This window comes from Cololabis saira, chromosome 2 (assembly GCF_033807715.1).
Source record: "Cololabis saira isolate AMF1-May2022 chromosome 2, fColSai1.1, whole genome shotgun sequence".
NCBI classification, from domain to species: Eukaryota; Metazoa; Chordata; class Actinopteri; order Beloniformes; family Belonidae; genus Cololabis; species Cololabis saira.
This window is the reverse complement of record NC_084588.1, coordinates 49,350,232-49,376,227: the sequence shown is the minus strand read 5'-3', so window position 1 is coordinate 49,376,227 and position 25,996 is coordinate 49,350,232. Positions and strand designations below refer to the sequence as shown.

At 38.5% G+C, this 25,996-nt stretch overlaps 1 protein-coding gene and 1 non-coding gene across 2 annotated transcripts; both read right to left on the bottom strand.

Annotated features, from left to right (window-relative positions):
- Positions 1-1,687: 1,687 nt before the first annotated feature.
- Positions 1,688-1,761, bottom strand: trnat-agu (transfer RNA threonine (anticodon AGU)). Its single transcript has one exon. It is a non-coding gene; the product is annotated as a tRNA-Thr (tRNA).
- Positions 1,762-3,629: 1,868 nt separating this feature from the next.
- Positions 3,630-20,313, bottom strand: dnaja2a (DnaJ heat shock protein family (Hsp40) member A2a). Its single transcript, XM_061746793.1, has 9 exons — positions 20,181-20,313; positions 17,369-17,428; positions 15,601-15,830; positions 14,630-14,710; positions 14,402-14,535; positions 14,087-14,283; positions 9,866-10,010; positions 8,050-8,177; positions 3,630-4,777 (listed from the first exon to the last, which is right to left on the bottom strand). Exons 1-9 carry the CDS (start codon positions 20,256-20,258, stop codon positions 4,589-4,591), a joined length of 1,242 nt encoding a protein of 413 aa, XP_061602777.1. The 5' UTR covers positions 20,259-20,313; the 3' UTR covers positions 3,630-4,588.
- Between the last annotated feature and the right edge of the window lie 5,683 nt (positions 20,314-25,996).

Below are 25,996 nucleotides of genomic sequence, written 5' to 3'. Positions count from 1 at the left end.
TATCTACTTACACACATAATCACACCACACATATATTTATATATACCCATACATACCTACATCCTACATATATATATATATACACACATGCATACATACACATACAATTTGCTGCCCATTTCTGTACATAAATATACACAAATCTCAAGGATCTCAAAGATTTGATTTATTTCATTTTTGTACATGTAAAAAACAACACTTCAAGAGAAGTTTAAGAAAACAGGACAACAAAACAAAGAATGTCATCCTTTAACACTTGATATCTTAATTTACACGTGCAAAAAAGGAGTAGGAAGAAGTGTAAACTTATTTAATCCTACCCCCATTAATCACAATTTCGTCTTTAAAATGAAAAAAAAAAAACATGACTAAAAGGCTTGAGTGATTAAATGGTTTATATTTATGTGAAAAGAGGAAGGGGTTTGACGGCCTTTAGGGGCTGCATGTAAACACTATTGGGTGAATGGGTGGATTTCAGTCCAAAACCAACAGACTGAAAAACAGCTTTTTCAGTCTGTTTATGTGATTATGAACATTTTGTTCATAATCGCCCTGAACAAAATGTGAATGTCTTTGATTACAGTTTTTACCGTGCACTACTTTTTCCCGGCCTATCTGTGCAATATTCCACCACATGTGTAGTTATATGTTATTATCTGTAGATAGGATCTCAGGATGTGTGTGTGTGTGTATGTGTATGTGTGTGTGTGAAAACGTGTGTAGGTAGATATATAAACATATAGAGCAGATGGAGTTAATATAGAGATAGGTGTAAATAAGTATATTTATATAAATATTAATTTATATTTATATGGGCATGTGTGTACAAATATATAGAAATACTCAACTATGTATATGTATGTATAAGTAACTGTGTGAGTACAGTTTTTGAGTATAATTATAGTATAGTTAGTCATTATAAATAGTTGTTAATAAATTATTAGTGAATGGGGGTAGAATTAAATAAATTTACACTTCTTCCTACTCTTTTCTGCACATGTAATTAAGATATTAAGTGTTAAAGTATTAAATTCTTTGTTTTGTTTTTTTTTGTTTGCTTTGTTTTCTTATCTTCTTTAATTGTTGTCTTTTACATGTACAAAATGAATCAAATAAAATAAAAAAAAGTAAACAATCATTGAGACCACTTAGCTATTCAACAGCTTTTGACAAATATTCCTCATTACTCACGTTGTCCACTAACACCATGCAAATAATTATATTGCCTATGAAAATTTAAAATTATTTTCGTTTGTTTATTTTAAATCAGTTATAAATATTTCGCCATTAAAAAATGTAGACATTAGGCGAAGGACACTTACTTTGAAGGATAGAAACGTCCAACTTCCGCTTCAGCCGCTTCCACTGTCTGTGCTGGAGTCAATATCCGCTCCCAAACGTAATCAAATAAATAAATACAAATAAGTAATAAATAAATAAATAAGTTTGTCTGTGTAGCTTTTAAATTATATCGTTAAAAGTGAAAAAAAAATATCGTAAATTATCTCAACAGCAGTAGTTTGGTTGTTGAAATGTTCTTTAAATGTAACATAGCATTAAATATAATCCTACATGAGTTTGTCTTAATTGTTTTACTCCGTGTGTTTGTTCCCAGAGCTGCTTGGCTCTGTGTGAGAGAATAATGATGTCTGAGCAGAAACCAAGTGGGTGAACAAAGGAACGCAAAAGGCACCGCTGGGATTCGAACCCAGGATCTCCTGTTTACTAGACAGGCGCTTTAACCATCTAAGCCACGGCGCCGGTGTCGTCGTTCCGCGGAGGATTCGTTTACAAAGATGGAAAAACAGAAGTGTAACGGCTGAACGAAGGTTCTTACTCTGTATAAACACTTTCACACAACTTTATCTTTATTCATATGCCTTATTTCTTTTGTAATAATTATATACTCTCGCAGGGGAGACCATGAACAGTTAAAACCATGGTTGCGACATCCTTCTCCTCCAATCAGGAACGTGCTAGAGTTAAGACCGTGGTGGCCACGCCCCCTACAGGGAAACCAAAACAATCAGCTACAGGTTAAGAAAAACACCTCGTTTTGAAGGTATAAAGTATATTTTACAATAAATACTTGACTTTTTCCACAAATCAATATACATTTAATTAAGTTGCTTACTGATGTTATGTTGACTTTTCACCCACTCCCAAACTAGGTTTAGTCATGGATGTTATATTTTTAACATGATGCAACTGTCCCTGGAGGTCAGTTGCATCATTTAGCATATAAATAATGTAACTGTTGTATCATGCGATCTAAACAGTCTCTGAATAATTAAAAGAAATGCAAAAGGTGTTTTTCATGGGATCAAATATCCATTTAAAAGTCTTTAATGTATTACTTCTTAAATGTGCTCCTGTTTTTCCCTTTGTGTCCAAGTTATTTTTCTCTTGATACAAATACAACACATATTTAAGGTTAATTAACGTATGTTTCACCTTATTGGATTGAGTTGTGCAACACACCTAACAGGTTTTACTAGTTTCCTTTACAAGTGTAAGAGTTACCCAACATTATTTGCAGTTAGAGGGCAAGCAGTTAAACCGCCAAATACTGATACTGATTGATGTTGAAACTAGGCCTGTGTTGAAAAGATTGATTCTCCGATTTTAAATCGATTCTCATATGAATTCCTAAAAATCGATTCATATGTCTAAATATCTATTTTAAAAAAAAATATATATTTTTTTTTTTCATCATTACATTACAACTTTTGGTACTTTTTGTTTATGCCCAAAAAAGGAATATTTTGTTGGACACGAGAATAACTGGTGCCATATTTTTGCCTTTAAATATGTTTAAAAGGTATGAAAACATTAAAGTTTTCAGTTATAATTGCATAAATTGTCTATATTTCTTTGCTTTTTATACTGTCTTGGGGTTACATTTGCATAAATGTTAAAAACCAAATTCTCATAAATGGGGAAAAAATAAAAGCGATTTCTTTCATCCTCCGTTTCCTCCCTGGATCTGTTTGATAATTCTGACCATCACGATGTTTCTGAAAGCAGTTCTATCAGCATTCTGGGAGCTGATTGGTCCTTACAGCATCATTAGCTGCAATACTTGCTGTTGAATCTCAATATAATACTAGTAGTAATATGTTGCATAACTAGTCATATAATTCATGCAACAGCTGAAAAAACAGTTTTATTAACCCAAATCAATATCGGATCGAATCAAAGTGTGATAATCGATTCTGAATCTTAAGAAGCGGAATCGAATCGATTCTTGATATTTGAATCGATCCCCAGCCCTAGTTGAAACCATATACGCAGTAGAAAAAAAAAAACAAACCACACAAATGTTGCGTTGTGTCCCGTCACATCACCATGGACGGGTGACATCTCTGATTGATGGACCTGGAATGTCTTTATTGGATTCAGAAGTGAATAAACCACATCATCCAGGATGCGAGTCACAGAAAACAAGATGCAGCATCACCCGGACCGATCAGCGAGATATCAGCTGTTTCTGAACAGATATGGTCACCCGTCATCAACATTTCTCTTCCCCACAGAGTCTGGTCATCACGAGTTCATGAGAGGAAAAAAAACCTTAATTTTTTACATTTTAATTATGAAATATCAAAAACAAAAAGGCACCAAACGGATGAAATTTCAACAATTTATTTCAACAACTTCATAGACATTTCTTAAGAAGAGTGCTGTTTCACTGTGAGTTTAGTAAGTGCAGGAACCAAAGCTTTTTACATGCACATGGTCTCAGCACAGATACGGACTATTTTTTTTTTCCTCTTCGTCGGTTCACTAAAGATTTTTTCTTTAAAAAAAAAAAAAAAAAAAGATCACAACTCAAGAATATAGCGGCTGATGAAGTTTGCCAGCAACCACTGTAATAATATACACAACCAATTTTCTTCAATTAAATGCAAAGAAGGAAAAAACAACAGCAAAAAAAAAAAAGAAATGCTACAAAGTAAATGTGTAAAAATCAGAAACGAGTCCTATAAATGGTGCCCAGTGGGTGAGTCCGTGGAGAAACGAGTCGAGAGGATCCGCGCGTCGCTCGGCTGTATGGTCGCTGTATCGGTTAGTCTTAAATTAATGTAAATACTATGAAAACAAAATGCCAGTCACACACTCAGCAAACAAGAAACAATCAATTCTCTGTCTGACCTGGAGCTCCTTCGGAGCGGAGGATCGGACTCAAACAGGGGGAACCGAGGAAGAGGCGGGTGGAGCTGAAGGGCGGGGCTTATCTCGGACGCCAGACCGCAGTCCGGCGCGGCCCGCTGCTTTTCATACATCATAAATACTTTACATGACGTTTACTCCAAGTCCCACGTGTCTAAATGTGATCGAGTCCCTCAGACAAGGATCAGAATGATTCAAGCACTTAAAAACTAATGACATCAAATCAACAATTTCCGGTTGCGCGAGTCAAAGCGGCTCGTTCTGGATCCGTGTCTGCGGAGCTGCCAGGCCCCTCTTAGCTCAACCTTCCTCCTTGTTTACTCTGCAACTTAAAAACATTTTCTCCCCATGTAGAACGCAGGTCATATGCATGAATACATATAGGACATATATGTATGCGAGAGAAGAGAAGAGATTACTGGTGGGCACACTGGACGCCGGGCCCGTGGTGGCCGCTCTCCTCGTCCGAGCTGTCGTTGTACGCCTCCCTGCGGCCGCCGGAGCTGGAGCTCTGGCTCACGTCGTAGTCCTGCAGATCCACCTCCTCCGTGTCGCCGCTGATGACGGGCGGCTCCGACCGCGACGGCAGCATGTCCTCCAGCTCCTGCACAGAAGACGGCAGGAAAGACTCGTCACATTCAGACCTATCAAGTCTCCCGTTTTGGCTGGGAAACTACTGTATTTTACCTCTGTCCTCCCGTATTAGTAATTTCCCATACATTTCCAGTTTTATAATAAAATAATTTCTAAAAAGCATTATTGTGCCTCTCCAAACTGAATTGCCACCAACTTTGCAAGAACTGCCACCTGCTGTAGCCTGAGTTCTCGCAAGGTTAGTGGTGACACCGGGAGCAAACTTGGAACAACTAATCAGAGATGGATGGATGGAACCAGAGAATCAGAATCATGTTTATTTGTCCAGGTCAGGTCAGACAAGACATGGAATTTGATTTGGTTATTTTTGCTCACTGTACAGTAAATAATAGACAAGTGACAGCTCTTATTAACATATATACCATTTTTAAAAAGTGAAAGGTGCAGCAGTTTGAGGTAGACAAGATTATTTGAAGGTTCATTGTCACAACATATGATTGTATTATAATTACTGTTATTATTGTCATTATTATATGGCGACTGATTACTCTGAGACTCTTATTGGCGCTTTCAGAGTAGTACCTACTCAGCGCAACTCGACACGCCCCCGTTTTGTGCTTTTACACTACGGGTGGAGGCGTGCTGAGTAGATACTTTTCTGTAACTATTCTGCCAAGGTTCTAAGCGGCTGAGTCGGGCTGTGATGTCATCACACTACAGGCCACCGATTGGTCAGGGGGGTTGGAGTCAGACGTTTGAGTCACGAAGCGGGAATAAGCGCAAGAGCGACTCAGACGGCGGCTTCTGGCAGCGCAAACGTCTGTTGCATGATCCAACTCTGAGGTGCAGATGTTCATAAACCTGGTGCTGAGGAGAGAATTAAAAAGGATCTAGACGGGCGATAAGGAACGACCAGATCTACCAGGAGCTCTGTCACTTCATAGCTGCTCAGATACCAACGCACTTTTCAGCAGTAGAGACAAACTAAAAAAAATTAAAAAGCGTTGCCGCTTGAAGCTTCTCTAACTCTCATTTTTTAACTTGATATGGAACACAAGCCACAGACCCAAATACGTCACAGCAGCTTCTCCAACCTCCTACTTCTGATCTGGGTATTGAAAAGAAACGAGGGCGAGTCGAGTCAGGCTGAGTAGGTACTGGTGTAAAAGCGCCATTTGTGTAAATCTCTAAAAATGGGATATTAAATTTACTTTCCTAAAGGAGGAGCAGGATGGGGCTCAGATACCCGTTCTGAAAGATTTGTAACTGTGTTTTTAGTGTCTCTCACAGGGGAAGAAAGGTATCTGTCAGCAGCACCAGAGCCACATGAGTGAAAATGGAAATGTTTCACTTGAAGACAATCAATGTTTATATAAACTGAAAATATTTAAAATAAATGTGCTTTAATTCACTTTTGTGTTTTCATTTAGACCATTATAAGAATTACATACACAGGAATGTCCACAGCATTTCAGTGTCAACAAAAGGTAGAACTAGCAGATTCTGAGCACATAATGTAGTTTTTAAGTGATTGACAGGTAGTTATTTTATATTTCTCGTAAATCTGTCTCAAAATGTAAGATACTGGACCTCGACTAGTGGAGGAAAATGTCCCTTAGATTTCATTGGATTTTAGTTATTTGGAGACACGGATGGTTTGGTAAACTTCTTAGCATGTTATTTATGCTATAGTTATCTGAGTAACTCTTAATATGTTATGTTAACATACCAGGCACGTTCTCAGTTAACCGTACAATTATTCAGCCTGTTGTTGCCTCTATTCTAGTTTTATTTTAAATTACCTTTCAAGATGACGTGTCTGTTCTTGGTGGTGGATTTTATAAAATAAACGCCCCCCAAAAATGCGACATATATGTTTTTTCCTTCTTTATTATGCATTTTATGGCCGGTGCGACTTGTACTCCGGAGCGACTTATAGTCCAGAAAATACGTTACACTCTTTGAGATGTAAATTATCAGTTTCCAACCAGATGACAACACGAAACATCCCGTCTGGTTTGCAGCACCAGACACGAGCGCTGCGTCGGGCTGCAGCCCAACCTGCCAGCGATGGAGCCCGCGGGGGTTTAATGATACAGATAAAACCACTAACGCATGACTTTATAACTGCAGAAACACGACGGCTGGAGTGATTGTAGTGCAGCATAAAGGCTCGTTAAACATTCTGGATGACAACCTGAAGCCTTAACGCCGGCCGAGAGCTTTTAGATCCCGTCACCGTCGCAGAGAGTCCTCTGATGAAGATGAGGTCACACAAGTCGCCATGACGCAATCTACGCCATCGCTTTCTCAGAACCTAAACCACAAACTGCTCAGGTTTTCTAACCGACGCTCACGTGACTTTTGACACAGTTATGGCTTGTGGGGACGGTGACACGGCCAGGTCGTCACAGACGGAGAAAGTGAACTTTGAGCTGCTTTTCAGGCCGATAGTAAACAAATGCACATAAGCGTTTGAGAACTAAGTGTAAGAGTGAACTCTGGGATCTTTTCAGAAGCTTTACCTACAAAGTAATCCAGGTAATCTAAAAATAAACACATCCGCACCACGGGTGTTTTGGGGATTAGAAAAGAAAAAAAAGAAAGCACTCCTTCATTAATTGCATTTCAATAACACTTTTTCACAAAAGAAAGTGCATTTTGAGTGCAACTTTCTGTATCACGTCCTGCAAGATTTCTCTCCTAAACAATGAAAATTAACACCTTGATAACAAAAACGTCTCTAGTTTTTTTCAAATTATTGCGACCGCAACTACTGTTGTTGCAAAAACAGTCAGAGGATGATTCAATTGTTCAGAGGCAACGTCCAGATTAAACGCAGTAATGCATAATGATAACGTGTAATAGCACAATCACTTCCTGTTAATGAGGCCACAACCAGCTGGAAACTAGTTTTGATGACTTTAGATCGACTGACGTCATATCCAGATGCCCAAATGTGCAAAAAGTGTTTCCATCTCACTTTCGTGATAAGCTGGATCGTCATCGTCTGGAAAAACCACCATAAAAAGGTTGTTTGCAATGTTTGGCTGTTTTTTTCCAATTAGAGGCCATTTCTATTCCAGGTGTTTCGCAAATGTAGGATTAATGGAAACTAAAGACCTGCTACTTGCACAAAAAAGCTTTATAAAGCACTTAAAAAGGTGAAAAGCTCTAAAACACTAATAAAAATGAACCCTATATGCCCTCTTTAATGCCAGTAAAACAATCTGATAGGAAACGCGGCGTCTAGACAACAGCGTCCATGAAGATTAAACTAACCGTAAGTTTCTCGGGGCTGATCCAGTTGTTGTCGGGAAACTGGACGTCAAACTTGACGAACATGTCTCCCTTCTCAAAGGGGTTACGGTACTGTGGCATGCCCTCTCCCCGCACCACCCGGACGGAGCCTGAAGGAGAGAGAAAAGTTTAGAAAAACATGCATTTTTCACCACATAGTTTTCTGGAAATATCTGGCGATGTCTATAGCAGAGTACTGCTATAGACTAGTAACTCCAAACATCCAGAGCTAATGATGCTGATCATTTATCTCCTCGTCCCGTTGGCCTTATACCTTACAAGCCAATCTAGTACAATACTTTATTAATGGGTGAAACATTGTTAGGAATTCCGAGGAAGTAAGCAGGACTAGGCCTGTGTTGAAAAAAATCGATTTTCCAATTCTAAATCGATTTGTATGTCTAAAGATCGATTTTTTTCCCCCCATCATTACATCTTTTGGTATTTTTTTTGTTTATGCCCAAAAAAGAAATGTTTTGTTGGACACAAGCATAACTAGTGCCATGTTTTTGCATTTAAATATGTTTAAAAGTATGAAAACATTAAAGGGATTGTGACATGAAAAACACATTTTTCTTGATTTTTTGTGTTTTGTTGGGTGTCTTGACATCAATTACACCCAAAAAACAAGGAACTTTTAACATTCAGTGTATTGTGTGCTTTCTGGGATTTTCCGCATAACTGTGCAAAAACGGCGCATGTGGTTTGGTGGCGGATCGTTACGTAACGATCCGCTAAATCACCGCCCCCTCCACCCAGCTCCCTGCCTCCTCTCCTCTCCAGCGCACCATAAAGGCCGATTTATGGTTCCGCGTTACACCGACGCAGACCCTACGGCATAGGGTTACGCGGCGACGCGCACCGTACGCTGAACCCTACGGCGTAGGCTCTGCGTCGATTTAACGCGGAACCATAAATGAGGCTTAACACGGAGCTGTTTAGAGCCTCTTTTGTTCTAATCACCGGAGGAAAACTGCTAAGAAGACCCGCGGCCACTGACTGGACTTAAGATAAGGGGACAGTGCTGCTTGCATGCCTTTATTTTTATGATTGTTTGCTGTGGTTCGCCGTGCTGCTTTTCCGTGCATGCTTCGCCTGTCGCTCCCGGCTCCGACGCCGCTGTGAGCGTATGGCTGGAGGAGGAGGAGGTTTGGAGGAGGAGCGGAGCAATGATTGACAGGAAAGGGGGGAAAGGAAGCATTTTTCACGGCGCAAAAAAACACTAATAAAAAGCCAGGAATGGAGTACTAGAGTGAAGTTTTTCTTGTTACACTCTTTTAGACACATTTGAGGGATGTTGGCCAAGACTTTTAATAGTGTTAAAAGCATGTTAAAAATGATGTCACAATACCTTTAAAGTTTCCAGTTATAATTGCATAAATTGCCTATATTTCTTTGCTTTATATACCATCTTTGGGTTACCTTTGCATAAAATGCTAAAAACCAAATTCTCAAAAATGGGAAAAAATAAAAAACGATTTCATAGTTCCTCTGTCTGCTGCCCTGGATCTGTTTGGTAATTCTGCTGAAAGCAGTTCCATCAGCATTCTGGGAGGTGATTGGTCCTTACAGCATCATTAGCTGCCAATACTTGCTGTTGAATCTCAATATAATACTAGTATTAATATGTTGCAGAACTACAGTCATAATTCATGCAACAGCTGAAAAAACTGTTTTAATAACACTAACCCAAATCGATATCGGATCGGATATAAGCGTGATAATCGATTCTGAATCTTAAGAATCGAAACGATTCTTGACATTTGAATGGATCCCCAGCCCTAAGCAGGACGCTCACCTGGTTCAATGACTTTTCCAGCAGGATATTTCACAACTATCTGTCGTCCGTCCAGGTGCTTGAGCATGAACTGGAAGCCGCACAGCGCCTCCACCAGGCCGATCTTGTGGTTCATGAAGATGTCGTTGCCGTCTCGCTTGAACGTCTGAAAATTCAGAGACACGATTATCAGAAATGTTCAGCAAAAAATAATTCTATTGGGATGGGCAGGGGATAGTTTCCATACTTTTTCAACAATGTGTATGTGTATTTTGACAATTGTAGAAGTGTAACTGCGATGTAAATCTTAGTCTAACGTCCACTTGAAGAATAAAAGTTAATATAACATAACTCGGTTGTGAGAAACTGAGGTTTGCGTTATTGTTTTTTGGTTAATGTTCAACTACAGTGTACAGGGTAATTTAATGCCACGGTGACGATAAAGAAGTCAGTACATCATTCAGCTCAGATTATAAAACAAAAATAACTTCATCAGTACATAAGGAAACATATTGCAGTTCAGCATAAAGGACAAGAGAACTAATTAAACCTTCTTGGAAATATTTGCAGAATAAAAACATGTTTCTTGTTAATAAGAAGATGCCTCCGAGGGAGAGAAGCGCTTTACTACCAAAGAAAATAAGGTAGCTCCACAGCAGCCCGAGCTTATTCACTTTTTCCTCCTAAAAGGCAACATTTCTTTCAACTAAATATGTTTGGATTTACATTAGAAAAGATAACGTACATTATTAAACGGAAACATTTTTTTGATGACATGGAGACCTTTTATAAGGTTTTTGAGATGATGTTAATGTTGGCTCTGGGGGAGAAGGATGTGTGATATGATATAATGTAAATAACTGAGAAATGCCCTTGAAACTCTTCATATAACTGTTAGAAATATCTGTGTACTCTTGTTTATGCAATTCATTTATTATTTTTTTCTTCCATTTTGCTTTATTTTCATCTTATCTTTTTTGTTTTAATGTTTTTTTCCCCACAATATCTTTAGTTTTTTTAGCAGCACAAGATAATCACAGTACCAGCAATCATGACATGTATAGTCTAGCCATGGCTGTATGTCATTTCTTATAGATTAGCTGCCAAATATAGGAAAACGCAGCTTAAAACAAAATCACAACAGAAACGCAGAATGAACAATATGCTTATGTTATTAGACAGATTATGAACACAATGTCATGTGTTGTGAAATAGTAATGATAAGCTACGGGCTTAAAAGTAACAGGAAAAAAAATATATATATATATATATATATATATATTAGGGCTGCACGATTAATCGTTAAAAAAATCGCGATCTCGATTCATGCTTGAACGCGATCTCATTTCCAAATGACGACGATTTAAAAAAACCACGATTTAAAAAAAAAAAAAAAAAAAAAAAAAATTATTATTTTATTTTATTTATTTTTTTTTAAAGATGGCTGCATAAAAAAAGGACTAGGCCTATGTTCTAGGTTGTTGTAGTCCTGTCATGGTCAACTATCATGTTGTCATGTTTGTTATATTTTGTTAATGATTGTGGATTACATTTGGAGAAACATCTACCTTTCTCATCACCTGACACATATTGCACATAAATATTGTTAAAATTATTTAAAGACAAGAGAGATGTTTATTGTTTTTATGTTCAATGTCAGCTGTTACAGCAAAAAGCAGCCAGAGGAATAATTTGTTGCCTCAGAACTACAGGATCTGTTACAAGTCCCCTTTCTGAAAGGGTGTTCAACTCAGGGAGGAACAAATATTGTTCAAAATTGTTATTATTGTTTAAATTATTCAAAGGTTTGTGTAAAGAAGACAAGAGATGTTTATTGTTATTATATTTTTGTTCAGCTGTTGCAAAGTTAAAGTAATAAGTGCAATAAATTTTATATTGGAAAAAAATCGTGAGAGAATCGTGATCTCAATTCTAAGCAAAAAAATCGTGATTCTCATTTTGTCCAGAATCGTGCAGCCCTAATATATATATATATATATATATATATATATATATATATATAAGTATAATAATAATAATAACTAATAGCGAAAAAAGACATTAACATTCACAATTTTGGAAATTGCCAATCCCTCAGTTAGTCATCAGTTTGGTTTTCTGTTAAGTCTGAGTTCTTGACATATTCAATAAAAAGCTTCCTTATACCTTCAAATACATGCTGTTTGGCTTTCAGAATATAAGTAATTCTTTCCAACGGTTGGCTTGAAAACATTTGTTTTAACCATTGACTGGTGCTTGGTTGATGGGTTCTTCTCCATAATAGTGCAATACATTTTTTGGCATTTAACAAGCTTAGATCTATAAGTTCTTTTTCATACTTACTGAAGTTATGTTTCTCTGGATAAAATGTTTTAATGTTTTACTTATTTAGCGAGGGGAAGGGAGGGAGAATAAGGTGAACACGTTTGCTCTGTTGTCTTGCCTGTAAGAACGTCCCGTTTGATTTGCTGCAAATTGCAAACAAAAAACTAATAAAACACATATTTAAAAAAAATATGTTGGGCTTTGAGAATTAACTCTCAACCCCCTCTTTGGTAGTTAGTTGTTCCCGTGAGATTTCAGCTGCACCAGTAAAGCCAATGTCGACAATAATCCCCTGGAGCTCTAAAGTCTTCCCTAAACAACATGTCACCAGAGTAGAAGTGGGCGACTTCTCTTTCCATTACAAGCCTCTTTTCTCTTTTCTGTGCAGCAGAACCTTCCGGCCGCATGTGCTAATCCATCCCTTCATTTCTCCTTCCTTCATGTTCTGTAATAACTGCAGCACAAACAGCGTATGCTGCAGTTCTCTCGCCTCAGGCCCTTTTCTGATAACCTCTTTTCTTCCCGGGATGTGGTAATGCCTTTGTTCCTGCGTGTTTTCGTTAGATAACCATTGTTTGGAGACCTGCTGTACGGCCGAGTCACCGTAAGATCATAAAATGTGCAAAGTCAGACTTGAACTGCAAATTGCCGCAAGCACAACGGCTGCGCCTCAATAAAAACCCGACTCGCCTCAACACCAGCAGCAGCAGCATCCAATTTCATCAGAAACTACACCCCGAGCTGAAGAGAAGGAGCTATTGAAGAAGAAAAGAAACACAAAGGGCTGGAGGCGCAGAGGCGGTGGAAGTGTCAACTGCAGGCGGCTGTAATCTAAGGCCCGGCTCCCAGAGAGAGGCCATGTGACCAATATACAGCCTGTCAAAACTATTTTAAGCCACCCAATTGTTTCCGAAAGCACGCGGGATGTCAAATGGTTCCACGGCATCTAAGTCGTTTACTGGGTCAGGAAATGTCGCTGCGCATTTTCTCAGATCCAGGTGCTCAAGTACGTACGAGTAAGATATTTTAAAAGGAGAGGAAAATGCCACAAACACAAAATACCAGCAACAAAAACATGTGTGTTAAGATCTCAGTAAACTGGGTAAAAGATGTAACAACTACTGAGCTACATGGTATTGAGACATTTTATATATATATATATATATATATATATATAGAGCTGTTCCTTTTGGTTTAAAATCAAAAGCTTTCTAAGCTGCATTTCAGCCTCTGATTGTTTATTTCATACGAGAAGAAATACCAAACATCTCCAGTCCAATCAATCACACGGAACATTCCCCCCAACCGCACTCTCAAGTCGTCTTAATTCTTTTAAATGTGTCATATATATATATATATATATATATATATATATATATATATATATACACATATATATATATACATACATACAGTTTTTGTATAACTTCTTTAACACACCAGCAGCCTTCACAACTCCAACCTCATTTAAAAACATAAAAATTAAGACTTTCATTGTCCGTTACTCATTTTTATTTTTGCAAAATTATGTTTGAAGAAATGTTATTTGATCAATAAAAAATAAATAAAGCCTATCCAGTTTAGAGCCTAAGTGTAAAGTGAACACCTCTGCAGATATTCCTGTTTGCAGAACAGCCACAAAAACCTACGAGTTGATGAAATCCACAAACATATGATGCGCACATGATATAATTTCCAAATTGAGAACGCGGCCAGAATGCTGCAATCTAAAAAAAAACTAAAGAAAAACAACAGAAAGTTGCGTCCAGGAATGGGAAGTTGAAAATTAAAGTCACCTTTTTAAAAGGCTAAACAAGAATAGTAAAAGACACGTTAACAAAATTACCCGACGTGCCGCGGTCACACAGACGTGATTAGAGGAACATGACGGTGGCACCGAGACGCTGCTTCACTCACCTCGTGTTCTTTTTCCTGCAGCACCAGAACTATGTCCCCCGGCTCAACGCCGGGCGCCTGGTCGGCTTCTCCCCCGAACGTGATTTTCTGGCCGTGCTTCATGCCTTTGTCCACGTGCACCTCCAGGATCTTCACCTCCTTCACCACTTTCTTGCCCTCACATTTTTTACAACGGTCTTTCTCGCTGATGACCTCGCCTGGAATCGTTCAGAAAGTGAAAAACACGATGAAGATCTCAAAATAAAAAAATAACGTCAGAACCAAAACTGTTGAAGTGCGAGACATCGGCTCATGATAGAGATCTATGATCCGTACCTTCTCCGTTACAATCGGTGCAGACGGACTGCATCTGCTGGACCATCCCCGGAGCCAGCTGTCTGATCATGATGCGCATGCCTCGCCCCCGACACGCGGTGCATTTCTGTACAGCGCCCGTCTTGCCTCCCTGCCTGGATTATGCAGAAGTAAACATTTTGTTATGAAATCTTTCTTATCAAACAGTCCAACAGACAGCGTGAACGGTAACAATGTTACACAACTTACCCATTACAAGCACTACACAGTACATTCTTGCTAAGTTGTAGTTTGGTCGTTTTTCCATTGTAAAGGTCCTCCAATGAAACCCTAGAGAGAAAAGAATAGTGGTATTTATTTATTTTAAGAGAAGGGGTGTATAGAGGGAATGCGCATGACGTCACAGATGTGACTTCACAGTGGGTAACGCCAACTGAGTGGCAGCGTAAACTTTCAGTTTGAGCAACTGGAAAACATCTAAAATGGGAAAGAGCTGTTGTGCGATCGACTGTACTCATAGATTTAGCAAGAAATCGGAGTTATTGTTTTACAGACTGCCGAAAAATAAGCTTAAGAGAGACAAATGGATCGCTGCAATTCACAGAAACAACTGGATTCCAGGCACCGAAACGTGGATTTGCGGTTCCCATTTTGTATCAGGTAATGTTGGATTTTTGGGTAGCTAACGTTAAACGGTCAAATCATAAAGTTCCGTGTCCTCATCACTTTAATTTCTACAACAAATCCTGCCTTGAAGTCGGACCAAGCGTCAAGGCTTTTGTAAGCCTTCAAGCTTTGCTTCGTGTATTTCCCCGGCGTAGAAATTAAGTTCATATAAATATCAGGAAACTGGATTCGTGGCCAAATATTAATGTCCATGGACCACTGGTTCTTGGTAACTGTACCAAATATTAATGTCCATGGACCACTGGTTCTTGGTAACTGTACCAAATATTAATGTCCATGGACCACTGGTTCTTGGGGTAACTGTACGGGTCACTGTCAAGTCCAACTGACGCTAATTTAAGCCCATAATCTGCTGTTATTCCGTCTTCTCCACTAGTTGCAGCTGTTTTTGCTGATGTTTTGCCACTCAGTGCAGTAAGAGGGCTGGTACAGTGGGGAAGTGACATCAATGCAGACCCTCTATAGATTTCTCAGAGTATAACAATGGCTTTACCATCAAGAAGCTACATGTGAGTGAACAAGCTCGGTCTTACTTGAGTGGATGCACCATGTCCTCGCCTCTCCTTCGGCCCCCGTTTCTGGCGCGGCCTCCTTGTCCCCCCATGAAACCAAAGAGTCCGCCGCCAAAGATGTGGGAGAAGATGTCGTCCATGCCGGGGCCGCCCCCGCCTCCTTCCCGCAAGCCTTGCTCTCCATAGCGGTCGTAAAGTTCCTTCTTTTCGGGGTTGGTTAGTACTTCGTAGGCAAAGCTGATTTCCTTGAACTATATTCAAAATCAGGAAAGAAACAACAAATTAAAATCCAAAGTAAGGCACACGAAGCACAATGTTTCAAGTTTCAACCGACCCAGCCGTGGCCTGATGATGATGCAGGTTTTTCCGACAAAAGGTTGCATTGTATTCGTTTATGGTGTGAAAACACTGCCCAGATTTAATTATTTGCCGTAGTTCTCCCCATTCAAAAGCATAATTTCATGACACTTGTCTCCAACATACATTATATCACAAATAGACTGTGTTATCACAGTACGCCTCCACATTTCTAAGTGATCACTTATGATTCAAGGCCTGAATGTAAATTAACATGCAGCTTACGTCATGTAAGCTGCGTTGGTGGATGACAAACAGGACATCACTAATGATTCAGAAAAATCACCAACCTCATTTAACGGAAGTATATTAAAATAGATTCAGAATGAGAACATTTTGTATTTGAGGCACAAAAACGACTCCGTCATCTAATAATGTAATTTCCTAAAAGGCTCGTACACTCAGAAACTGCTTGTGATGGCAGCACACCTCAGGTGGAGGCTGACGTACTCAACGTTGGGAACAATTGGTCTTAGAGATGCAGTGGAAGGGAGAGCCAAAACGAGAGTGACAGATTGGTGACGCTGCAAAAGTCAGTCCGCTCATTTGTGCTGACTAATGACAAGAAAACGGAGGCTTTTAAATCCTAAAGGAGGAACTTGCAGATAAGCTGGAAAACGGTGGTCATATGATAAAAATGTAATAATAATAAAGTGTACACCTCGCTGACAGAGGGGTTCAACAAAGTACGCGCTTCGTATTTTCTTAATTAAAATATGTTCAAGTTCTACAGGCAGAAACTGCATTTTGTTGCTACAAACAAAATGGCCCTCGTCCGTACGGAGAGATGACCAGGTTGACTATTTGCAATAATAGTCAACAAATACTACATTTAGGAGCCAATAAAATTATCTAAAGCTGCGAAAGGTTTGTGAGAGTAATTATGTTGTGTTATTTTTCCTTTAAAAGATTATGAGCAGCATGAGCAATAACCACTCTTAAAAAAAAAAAACAGGAGCTAATGTGCAATAACAAAAAATGATTGTATGTTGATGAAAGTTCTTGTAATGTCCGTGTGTTGATGTATGTGTGGAGGGGTGAATGTGTCTAGATATACATTTATTTTGTTTCATTTTTTATATGATGTGCTGACTGGAGAGCACTTAATTTCGTTGTACCTGGTGATAATGACAATAAAGATCTATCTTTTACAACAATGTCACTTCTCCAGACGACTCCTCCAAACCTTATGGCATAGTTTTATAGTATCTAAAGACAAAAAAAAGTAATTTTGTCCTAATAAGAGCCGACCTAAATTTCCAAGAAGAGACCTCTTTTTCAGTAATTTACAACAAGGAACTAGTTTCATACAAGGCCATCATCACAACTATTATAATGTTATCACTTTGTTTCAGTTTGTTCAGGACTGATAATGAGACAACACATTTATGACATCATTCGACCTATGAACCACGTGACGTCTTGGTCTCACCTTGTCTCCAGCGTTGGGGTTCTTGTCAGGGTGGTACTCCTTTGCCAGTTTCCGGTACGCCTGAGGAGCACAAAGCAGACGAGGGTTATATCAGCTGGTTTGGGCAGCTAAAATCCTTTATTTTTTTTTCATTTCTTTATTTAAATCTTGAAATACAATGAAAGATTAAGATCAAAGGCAAAATACAAATACAGATAGATTCCAGCACAAAATTGAAAAGAAATAAACAAAAAAACATATAAAAAGGACAAGACAGTTGAATGTAAATTAAAAAGATAAATTAATAAAAATAAAAACAGCATAATGTGCGAGAGTAAGTTTCATGATAACAAATTCAGCTATTTACAGATGCCGATGGTCTTTTGTGCCTTTGTGTTTTTCGATGAGTAAATCGTCCTCATATATTGTTCAAGTTCTTTTTTGAGTATAAAGAGTTCAGGCTTTCGTGGATGAATTTGCACTTACATATGTGAAACTTCGCTAAAAATAAAGACAGATTTATAAAAAAGAAATCGTCACTATCTTTGTGATTAAAATTATGAAAACCAAAAATAACATTCTTATAATAAAGATGAAAATCAGAAAAGACAGAGTCAGCAACATACTTGTCAAGGCCCCTCCGGAATTTATAAGTGAATTCACATGACCAGAATATAAGTGAGAATATGTTTCAGGATGCCTTTGGGCAAAAAGAACAATTAACATCTATATCATTCTTAAATGTTGATAAATATTGTTTTGCAGGGTAATTTGTGTATCAATTTAATAAAAGAGTTCTCTTTGACTTTATTTGTGAGAAAGAATCTTTGTGGTAACGACCAAACTTTTGTCCACTCAATATCTGTCAGTTGAAATCCGTTAATCTGCTTGTTTTCCGGGAAAAAGCGTCACTGAGACACGTGAAGAGAAAGCTTTTCCTGCAGCAGCAGAAACACGTGCCCTCAGCGCCACAGCCGGCTCCGCACTACGCATGCGCGAGCCTCCCAACAACTCAGGCTCCTTTATGGGTCGATTAACTGTCTATTTAATGATCACTAACTTATATCTGTGTTATTAAACCTGCAAAATAAATAAACTAATGACAGAATATAACATTATATTATAGATTCCGATGTTTTGAGGACAGATATGTTAGAAAACATACATGGATGGTGAAAACTACCAGGAAATTAATGCAATTATATTAAGAATCACTATGTTAAGATTATATATAAAAGTTATGATCTTCCCTGTTAAGAATATTAACCCCACTTGAACATAAACACTAATTAGTAACATAATTAATCATTAATATCATGTGTTTGCATCTTTAACCAGCTCTGGTCACAGCATAGGTCGATTAACTTGTCTCTTTAATGATCATTAAGTTATATCTGTGTTATTAAACCTGCAAAATAAATAAACTAATGACAGAATATGACATAATATCATAAAGTCCGATGTTTTTAGGGCTGATAAGCTCTGATTATGTTAGAAAACATACATGGATGGTGAAAACTACCAGGAAATTAACGTAATTATTAGGAATGGGCGATATTTGACCGTTCACGATAAACCGTCAAAAAAAATTCCCCACGGTAAGAATTTGTCATCTCACGGTAAAAACGATAAATTGAGGAAAGAAAGAAATGGGCAAGAAAGAAAGAAATGAGCAAGAAAGAAAGAAAGAAATGAGCAAGAAAGAGAGAAAGAAAGAAAGAAATGAGCAAGAAAGAGAGAAAGAAAGAAAGAAATGAGCAAGAAAGAGAGAAAGAAAGAAAGAAATGAGCAAGAAAGAGAGAAAGAAAGAAAGAAATGAGCAAGAAAGAGAGAAAGAAAGAAAGAAATGAGCAAGAAGAGAAAAAGAAAGAAATGAGCAAGAGAAAGAAAGAAAGAAATGAGCAAGAAAGAGAGAAAGAAAGAAAGAAATGAGCAAGAAATGAGCAAGAAAGAAAAGAAAGAGAAAGAAATGAGCAAGAAAGAGAGGAAGAAAGAAAGAAATGAGCAAGAAATGAGCAAGAAAGAAAAGAAAGAGAAAGAAATGAGCAAGAAAGAAAGAAATGAGCAAGAAAGAAAGAAAGAAAGAAGCAAGAAAGAAAAGAAAGAAAGAAGCAAGAAAGAAAAGAAAGAAAGAAGCAAGAAAGAAAAGAAAGAAAGAAGCAAGAAAGAAAAGAAAGAAAGAAGCAAGAAAGAAAAGAAAGAGAAAGAAAGAGTAAGAAATGAGCAAGAAAGAAATGAGCAAGAAAGAAAGAAAGAAATTAGCAAGAAAGAAAGAGAGAAGCCTAAAAGAAAAAAGAAAGAAAGAAAGAAAGAAGGATACATTTCCGTTGATGACGTTTTTGTATTTTTTTTATCATGATCAGGATAAATGCCAGAAATTATCGTGATACATTTTTTAGTCCATACCGCCCATCCCTGTTAATTATATTAAGAATCACTATTTTAAGATTGTATATAAAATGAATAGAAAGAATATTAACCCCATTTGAACATAAACACTAATTAATAACATAATTAATCATTAATATCATGTGGCTGCGTCTTTAATCACAGAACTTAGTCGTTTTCCTGCCATTATTTAAATATCCTCCCGCTCCAGACCACACCAGCTTTATACCTGAGCCTTTTGAGCACTAAAGTGTAATTTAATTACATAAACTAATCCTAAAGAGGCCGGCGTGACGTCACCAGAGGGAAAAATTCAGGGCATTAGCCGAGCTAGCGGCTAACGTTAGCGCAGCTATTTCCTGGTTCTGCTTCTTCACGTTTCAAAGTCCTTCAATTAAAACACGACCAGATTCGCAGTTGTTTTTTTGTTTCCCGGGTAAATTACCTTCTTGAGCTCGTTCTCGGAGGAGGACGGGGACACTCCGAGGATGTCGTACAGCTTGGTGTCTACGGGGTTGGCCATGTTGCTGCTGCTGCGGGACAAAGACGCTGCAGGCGAGGACGACGCTCTCACTCGCTGCAGCTTCCGGGGGAGATAACGGCGCTGGGGGGCGCCGCCGCCCCCTGGTGGTTGGTGAGGGGAACTACACCCCGGCGGACCACAAGACCAGACCATGGCCGACATAGACATAAACACTTTAATGTCTATGATGGCCGAGACCAAAAACAAATCTAGTTATTTCCTGATCCTACGTGAGTTGTAGAACCAGTACTCGAGTTGAGGGGAATGAGGGGGAATGAGGGGGGATGAGGGGGGATGGCATACCCCCCTGAAATAAAAACGGTCAAAATCATCCCCCCCTGTAAAACTGCCATCCCCCCTTTCCATCCCTTATGTCATTTCATCAATGAATGTGGTTTTACTGCAGTGGCGTCAATTCAGTCTCAGCTAAGGTATGGCAAGGTTACGAGTCACAGAACTTAACTAGAGTATCAATCAACACGTCCAGCAAATACTCATCACAGAAGTTTATGTAGCTGATCTGTGTGGTCAAGAAAATTGGAACTTTTTCAAATGCAGTCTCGCTCACTGCAAAAACTCAAAATCTTACTAGGAATATTTGTCTTATTTCTAGTTAAAATGTCTCATTTTTAGTAAAAAAATCTCATTACACTTAAAATAAGAGTCATCACCAGAAAAATAACTTGTTATTTGACCATTTTCACCTGTTTCAAGTAAATTTTCACTTGAAATAAGTAGAAAAATCTGCCAGTGGAACAAGATTTATCTTCTCATTACAAGCAAAAAAATCTTGTTCCACTGGCAGATTTTTCTACTTATTTCAAGTGAGAATCTACTTGAAACAGGTGAAAATTGTTGTTTTTTCCAGTGATGAGTCTTGTTTTAACTGTAATGAGATTCTTTTACTAAAATGAGACATTTTAACTAGAAATAAGACAAATATTCTTGTTAAGATTTTGAGTTTTTGCAGTGATCCATGTTACTTATCCTGTGAAGGACAGAGTCATATTGATAAGTTCAGAAAACAGTTTTTTATTGTTGTGTTTTGATGTATTTGATGTAAGCCCAGTGGATATTTAAAGCTTACAGAAGGCTGCATTTAACTGCTGCTATGTCATTCCTGCAGTATTTCTGCAGGTGTTTTGGTCACTGATATTATTTGTAATATATTATATTATTTGTAATCAGCACAAATTATCTGTCCCCATATGATCAAATCCACCATCCCCCTGATTTTTTTTTTACAACTCGAGTACTGCTACCAAGACCAGAATATCAAGACCAAGACCAAAAACAAACCTAGTTATTTCCTGATCCTGCTTGACTAGTTTCCATATGAGGTTGTATTCAACTGCTCGCACTGCTTATAATGACAATAAAGGAATTGAATTGAACTGCAGCTCAATAACACAGAGAAGTGGATGATGATGTTGAACTCACTATAAAAGTTTCCATCCGTCAGAATCAGAATCAGTTTAATTGGCCAAGTTTGAACATTGCCCGACAAGGAATTGACTCTGGTTATTTCGCTCACTGTACCCAGATTTAAAAAGTAGCAACAGTAACTAAACAAATGTACAGTAAATAAACAAATGTGTTACTTATTAACATATATACAATTAAAGAAGTGAAAGGTGCAGCAGTACTGAGGTAGATATGATTAGATTATTGGGAGGTGCATTGTTACAGCATATTGCACAGTGATTGATTCTCTGAGACTCTGAGTGATGAGATTCATCAGAGCAACAGTTTGGGGGAAGAATCTGTCTCTGAGTCTGGAGGTTTTAGCGTACAGTTCTCTGTAGCACCGTCCAGAGGGGAGGAGTTCAAACAGACTGTGTCCTGGCTGTGAGGGGTCTGCAGAGATGCTACCTGCCCGTTTCCTGGTTTCCTGAAGTATCCATCAGCTGAGATCAGATATGTGTGGCGACTGCACTACCGCTATTTCTACACTATTGGAGGATTGACTCCAGTGCTTTTAAGGATTGACACGACTACTAACTAGTCCCAAAGTCCTCTAGCAGAATAACCAGCTCCAACACCCCCCTCCACCTCAGAACAGGAATGAATAGTAAATGTTACTGATTTAAATTGGACTGGATTTGGAGATGAAACCTGAATTTTAAATATTAAAGATACAATTATCAACTTGAAATTACATTATTTACCATTGTAGTAATCAGATTACACCGTATATCAGCATCACTGAAATGGACCTGATGCTTAATCAATCACAACGATATGCAAATATTATTCATATATTTATTCAAACAAGGCCGTTATAAACACAAAACTGTAATTAAATACAGACACATGCAGATCAAAAACATTAAGTCAGATGCAAAATACAAATAGTTTACAAAACTGTACATTAACAAGAGGAAGAACTGCTGATCACCAGATTCTGTCACCTTGGTGCAACGGATCTCAATGATCCGAGTCCGAGACCTGGAGAGACTCAGAGACCCGAAACCAAGATAAGACCAAGACCACAAAAAAGTGAAACTAAGACGGGTCTCGAGAACTACAAGTCTTCATCTCATTTTTTTTCCCACATTTGTGAACAAGACATGAAGGTACTTAAACTTCTCAACTTCCAACCCAAAGAAACCAATCGAGGTTCCAGATCATTTGGAGTTTCTGATTTTCTATCCATGTTGCTTCAAACTCAGTTCAATAATGCCAATAGTACCAAAATCATCTGCAGAGCTGGGACCCTGAAGTCATCAAAGTGGACCTTATCCACCCCTTTGCTGCAACCTACAGTGCTCCAACTGGATCTAAGGTTCAATACTTGACTGGACTCGGGAGGCCAGGGCGTGTGATTCCCCTGCAGTTGGAGCAGATTGAGATTTGAGATGATCTCAGATCTTCTCTGCCCCGGTGATGGGTGACTCCATCCCACAGTACACAGACTCAACCTGCTCTGCAGAAAAAAAAGCTTAGTTTGATTGAAAAGAGCCTTAAAGTTTCACCATCCTATGAAATCCCCCACTGAGGAACCAATTGAAAGTAACTATTCACTGAACTCTCACCCACATCTTTAACCTTTGACCAACCAAGGGTGCAGTTTTACGTGGCCTGCCAGTGGATGTCTGATTCTTTCTGAATCCTATTACTTAATCTTGACATCTGCTCACAGTAGTTAACGGACAATAACATGCGCAATAACGTATAATAACATGTGCAATATCTGTGCAATATCTGTCTACCTCACACGCATCCTACCTGCTTTTTTTGCACTGTTTTTGTTCTTTCCCGTACTGCACTACTTTTTTTTCATTCCAATGTATATACCGTTTATATTTCGTAATTATATTACATTTTTTACTTTTTTACCCCTCCCCTGCATGTGTGTGTTAAGTGTACTGTTGCTGCACAAAGTTAGTTTCCAGGGAACAGGGAAGAGAGACGATCTACTGGTCGAAACCCCAAAGTACTTCTTTTTATTTTTCAAACCAGATTTTTATAAAACATCAGTCTCAGTGATGTTATTCAAAATCAGGATGTCATTAATTATTCCATAAATTCAGTTCCAAGGCAGTGTAGCGGCAGTAAAACGAAGCCTGGCAGCCACCGGCCTTGGAAGAGTTTATCCTGTTTGTCATCGGGACAGAAATAGATGCGAGCAGTCGTCCTGCTGGTGGCGCTGCAGCTCTTCTGCAGAGTCTCTGGCTGATGCTCCGGTGCCTGACGTCTGAACAGACCCTTGTGGAGGTAAAAGCACACGAGTAATGCTGTTATTCTCTTTAGATATACAGAACTGTGTCTCAGATGTACCGTCCAGATGATCATGCATATTAAACATGAGTGATTCCTGTGTAATGCTCATTCATGTTTCCTTTAATAGTTATTTCAATTGTTGTAGAATACCGGCTTTAACAAGTAAAACCATCTGCTCCTCTGAGTACCGTCCAAGCTTGTCACTGAGCTTTTTATGACACATTTATACTTCTTTTATTTGGACTCTACGGCCGTGTGGCACCGTGATGCCCAGAGTCTGACAAACAAGGCCTTATCTGAAGGTCAGATGTTTCTGAAAAGCTGCCCGAAGCCTCGGCCGGGACAAATGCATCCTGACAGCGGAGGCAAGAGTGAGGGGGATACGAGCACGACTACAGCGAGAGACTGACAAGGTGGAAAAACGCTGTAAAGATTCACTCAGATGCGCCGCAGTCGGGGAGGTTCTGAAATGCGTTTAACTGCGACGTGGTGCTCCAATTCATCATCCGAGTCCTGTGTTCAACAAGGTTTGTATCATTAAATGAAGAAATGATGCCCGAGGCGTCTTTTTTCCGCGTTATCGTGTGTGACAGCAGAGCGGAGCTGTGCATAGGTTCCCCTGCACGTCAGCGTGTGCAGCCTCCGCCGAAGTGACATCTGCAGAGAGAGTGGGCCGCAGTGTGTTTACGGCGGACAGAAAAGCCTCAGACAGGGATGGAAGTTTTCATTTAATTCAACAGAATAAAATGATACAACTAGTGGTTCAAATCCAAAATGGGTTCAATAATACAGTTTACATGTCTGTCACTCGGGGTGACAGGCTTGTGCTTGAGAATGGCCTCTGCTGCTGCCGCGGTTCAGTCCAGGTACCAAACACTTCACATTCAATACTCCATCACTCGTAGCCTGAATCCACAACTCACAGCAGAAATAGTCTGATTGTTTTCTTCTTTGCTGCATTTTTACCAAAATAAGATGCTCTCTTCATGAATCTGACGAGTCCTCTGATCGTGAGGTAACCATGAACATGACACACTGACATGTTTCATACTAATATAATGTCATCATCGTTGTCTTCGTTTACCATGACGACGTGTCTTTGTTTGACCTCTTTGTAAAATCATGTGAACAACATGTGGAAAAAGATTAAAGAGTGTAAAGCCGAGCATCACCATGAAGCTGGACACATCCTGGTTGTAACGGTACGGCACAGCGATGAAAGTAAAGACCCAAATAAATGATTCAGAAGACGCAACTACAGGTCATATATCACATATTTGATTATGGTGGTGGATAAATGTAAAAACTCCGTCTGTGATGCGTCTCGGCGGGTCGTCCTCCGATGGAGAGAATACGGAAGAGTATTAGGGCCAGGCAGGAGGAAAATAAAAATAATATTTTAGAGGAGGAAGATTTTTTTTTCATTATGCACTTTGAGGAAAAAGTCGAAATGTCGAGAAAAAAGTTGAAATGTCGAGAAAAAAGTTGAAATGTCGGAAAAAGTCGAAATGTCGAGATTAATGTTGAAGTACAATTTCGAGAAAAAAGTCGAAATGTTGAGAATAAAGTTGAAATTTCGTGAATAAAGTCAAAATTTCGAGAAAAAAGTCAAAATGTTGAGAAAAAAGTTGAAATGTTGAGAAAAAAGTCGAAATGTTGAGATTAAAGTTGAAATTTCATGAATAAAGTCAAAATTTCGAGAATAAAGTTGAAATACATTTTGACTTTTTTCTCGAAATTGTATTTCAACATTAATCTCAACATTTCGACTTTATTCACGAAATTTCAACTTTATTCTCTACATTTCGACTTTTTTCTCGAAATTTTTGACTTTATTCACGACATTTCAACTTTATTCACGAAATTGTACTTCAACATCAATCTTGACATTTCGACTTTATTCACGAAACTTTGACTTTATTCTTGAAATTTCGACTTTATTCACGAAAATATATTTCAACACTATTGTCGACATTTCGACTTTTTTCTTGAAATTCTACTTCAACATTAATCTC

Bases quoted from the DNA above. Each gene is read 5' to 3' on its own strand.
- dnaja2a (XM_061746793.1), bottom strand. From the start codon at position 20,258: ATGGCCAACCCCGTAGACACCAAGCTGTACGACATCCTCGGAGTGTCC. The intron at 17,429-20,180 runs GTAATTTACCCG...TGTGCTCCTCAG, and splicing joins CCGAGAACGAGCTCAAGAAG to GCGTACCGGAAACTGGCAAA. The intron at 4,778-8,049 runs GTTAGTTTAATC...TCTTCTGTGCAG, and splicing joins TCAGCCCCGAGAAACTTACG to GAGCTGGAGGACATGCTGCC.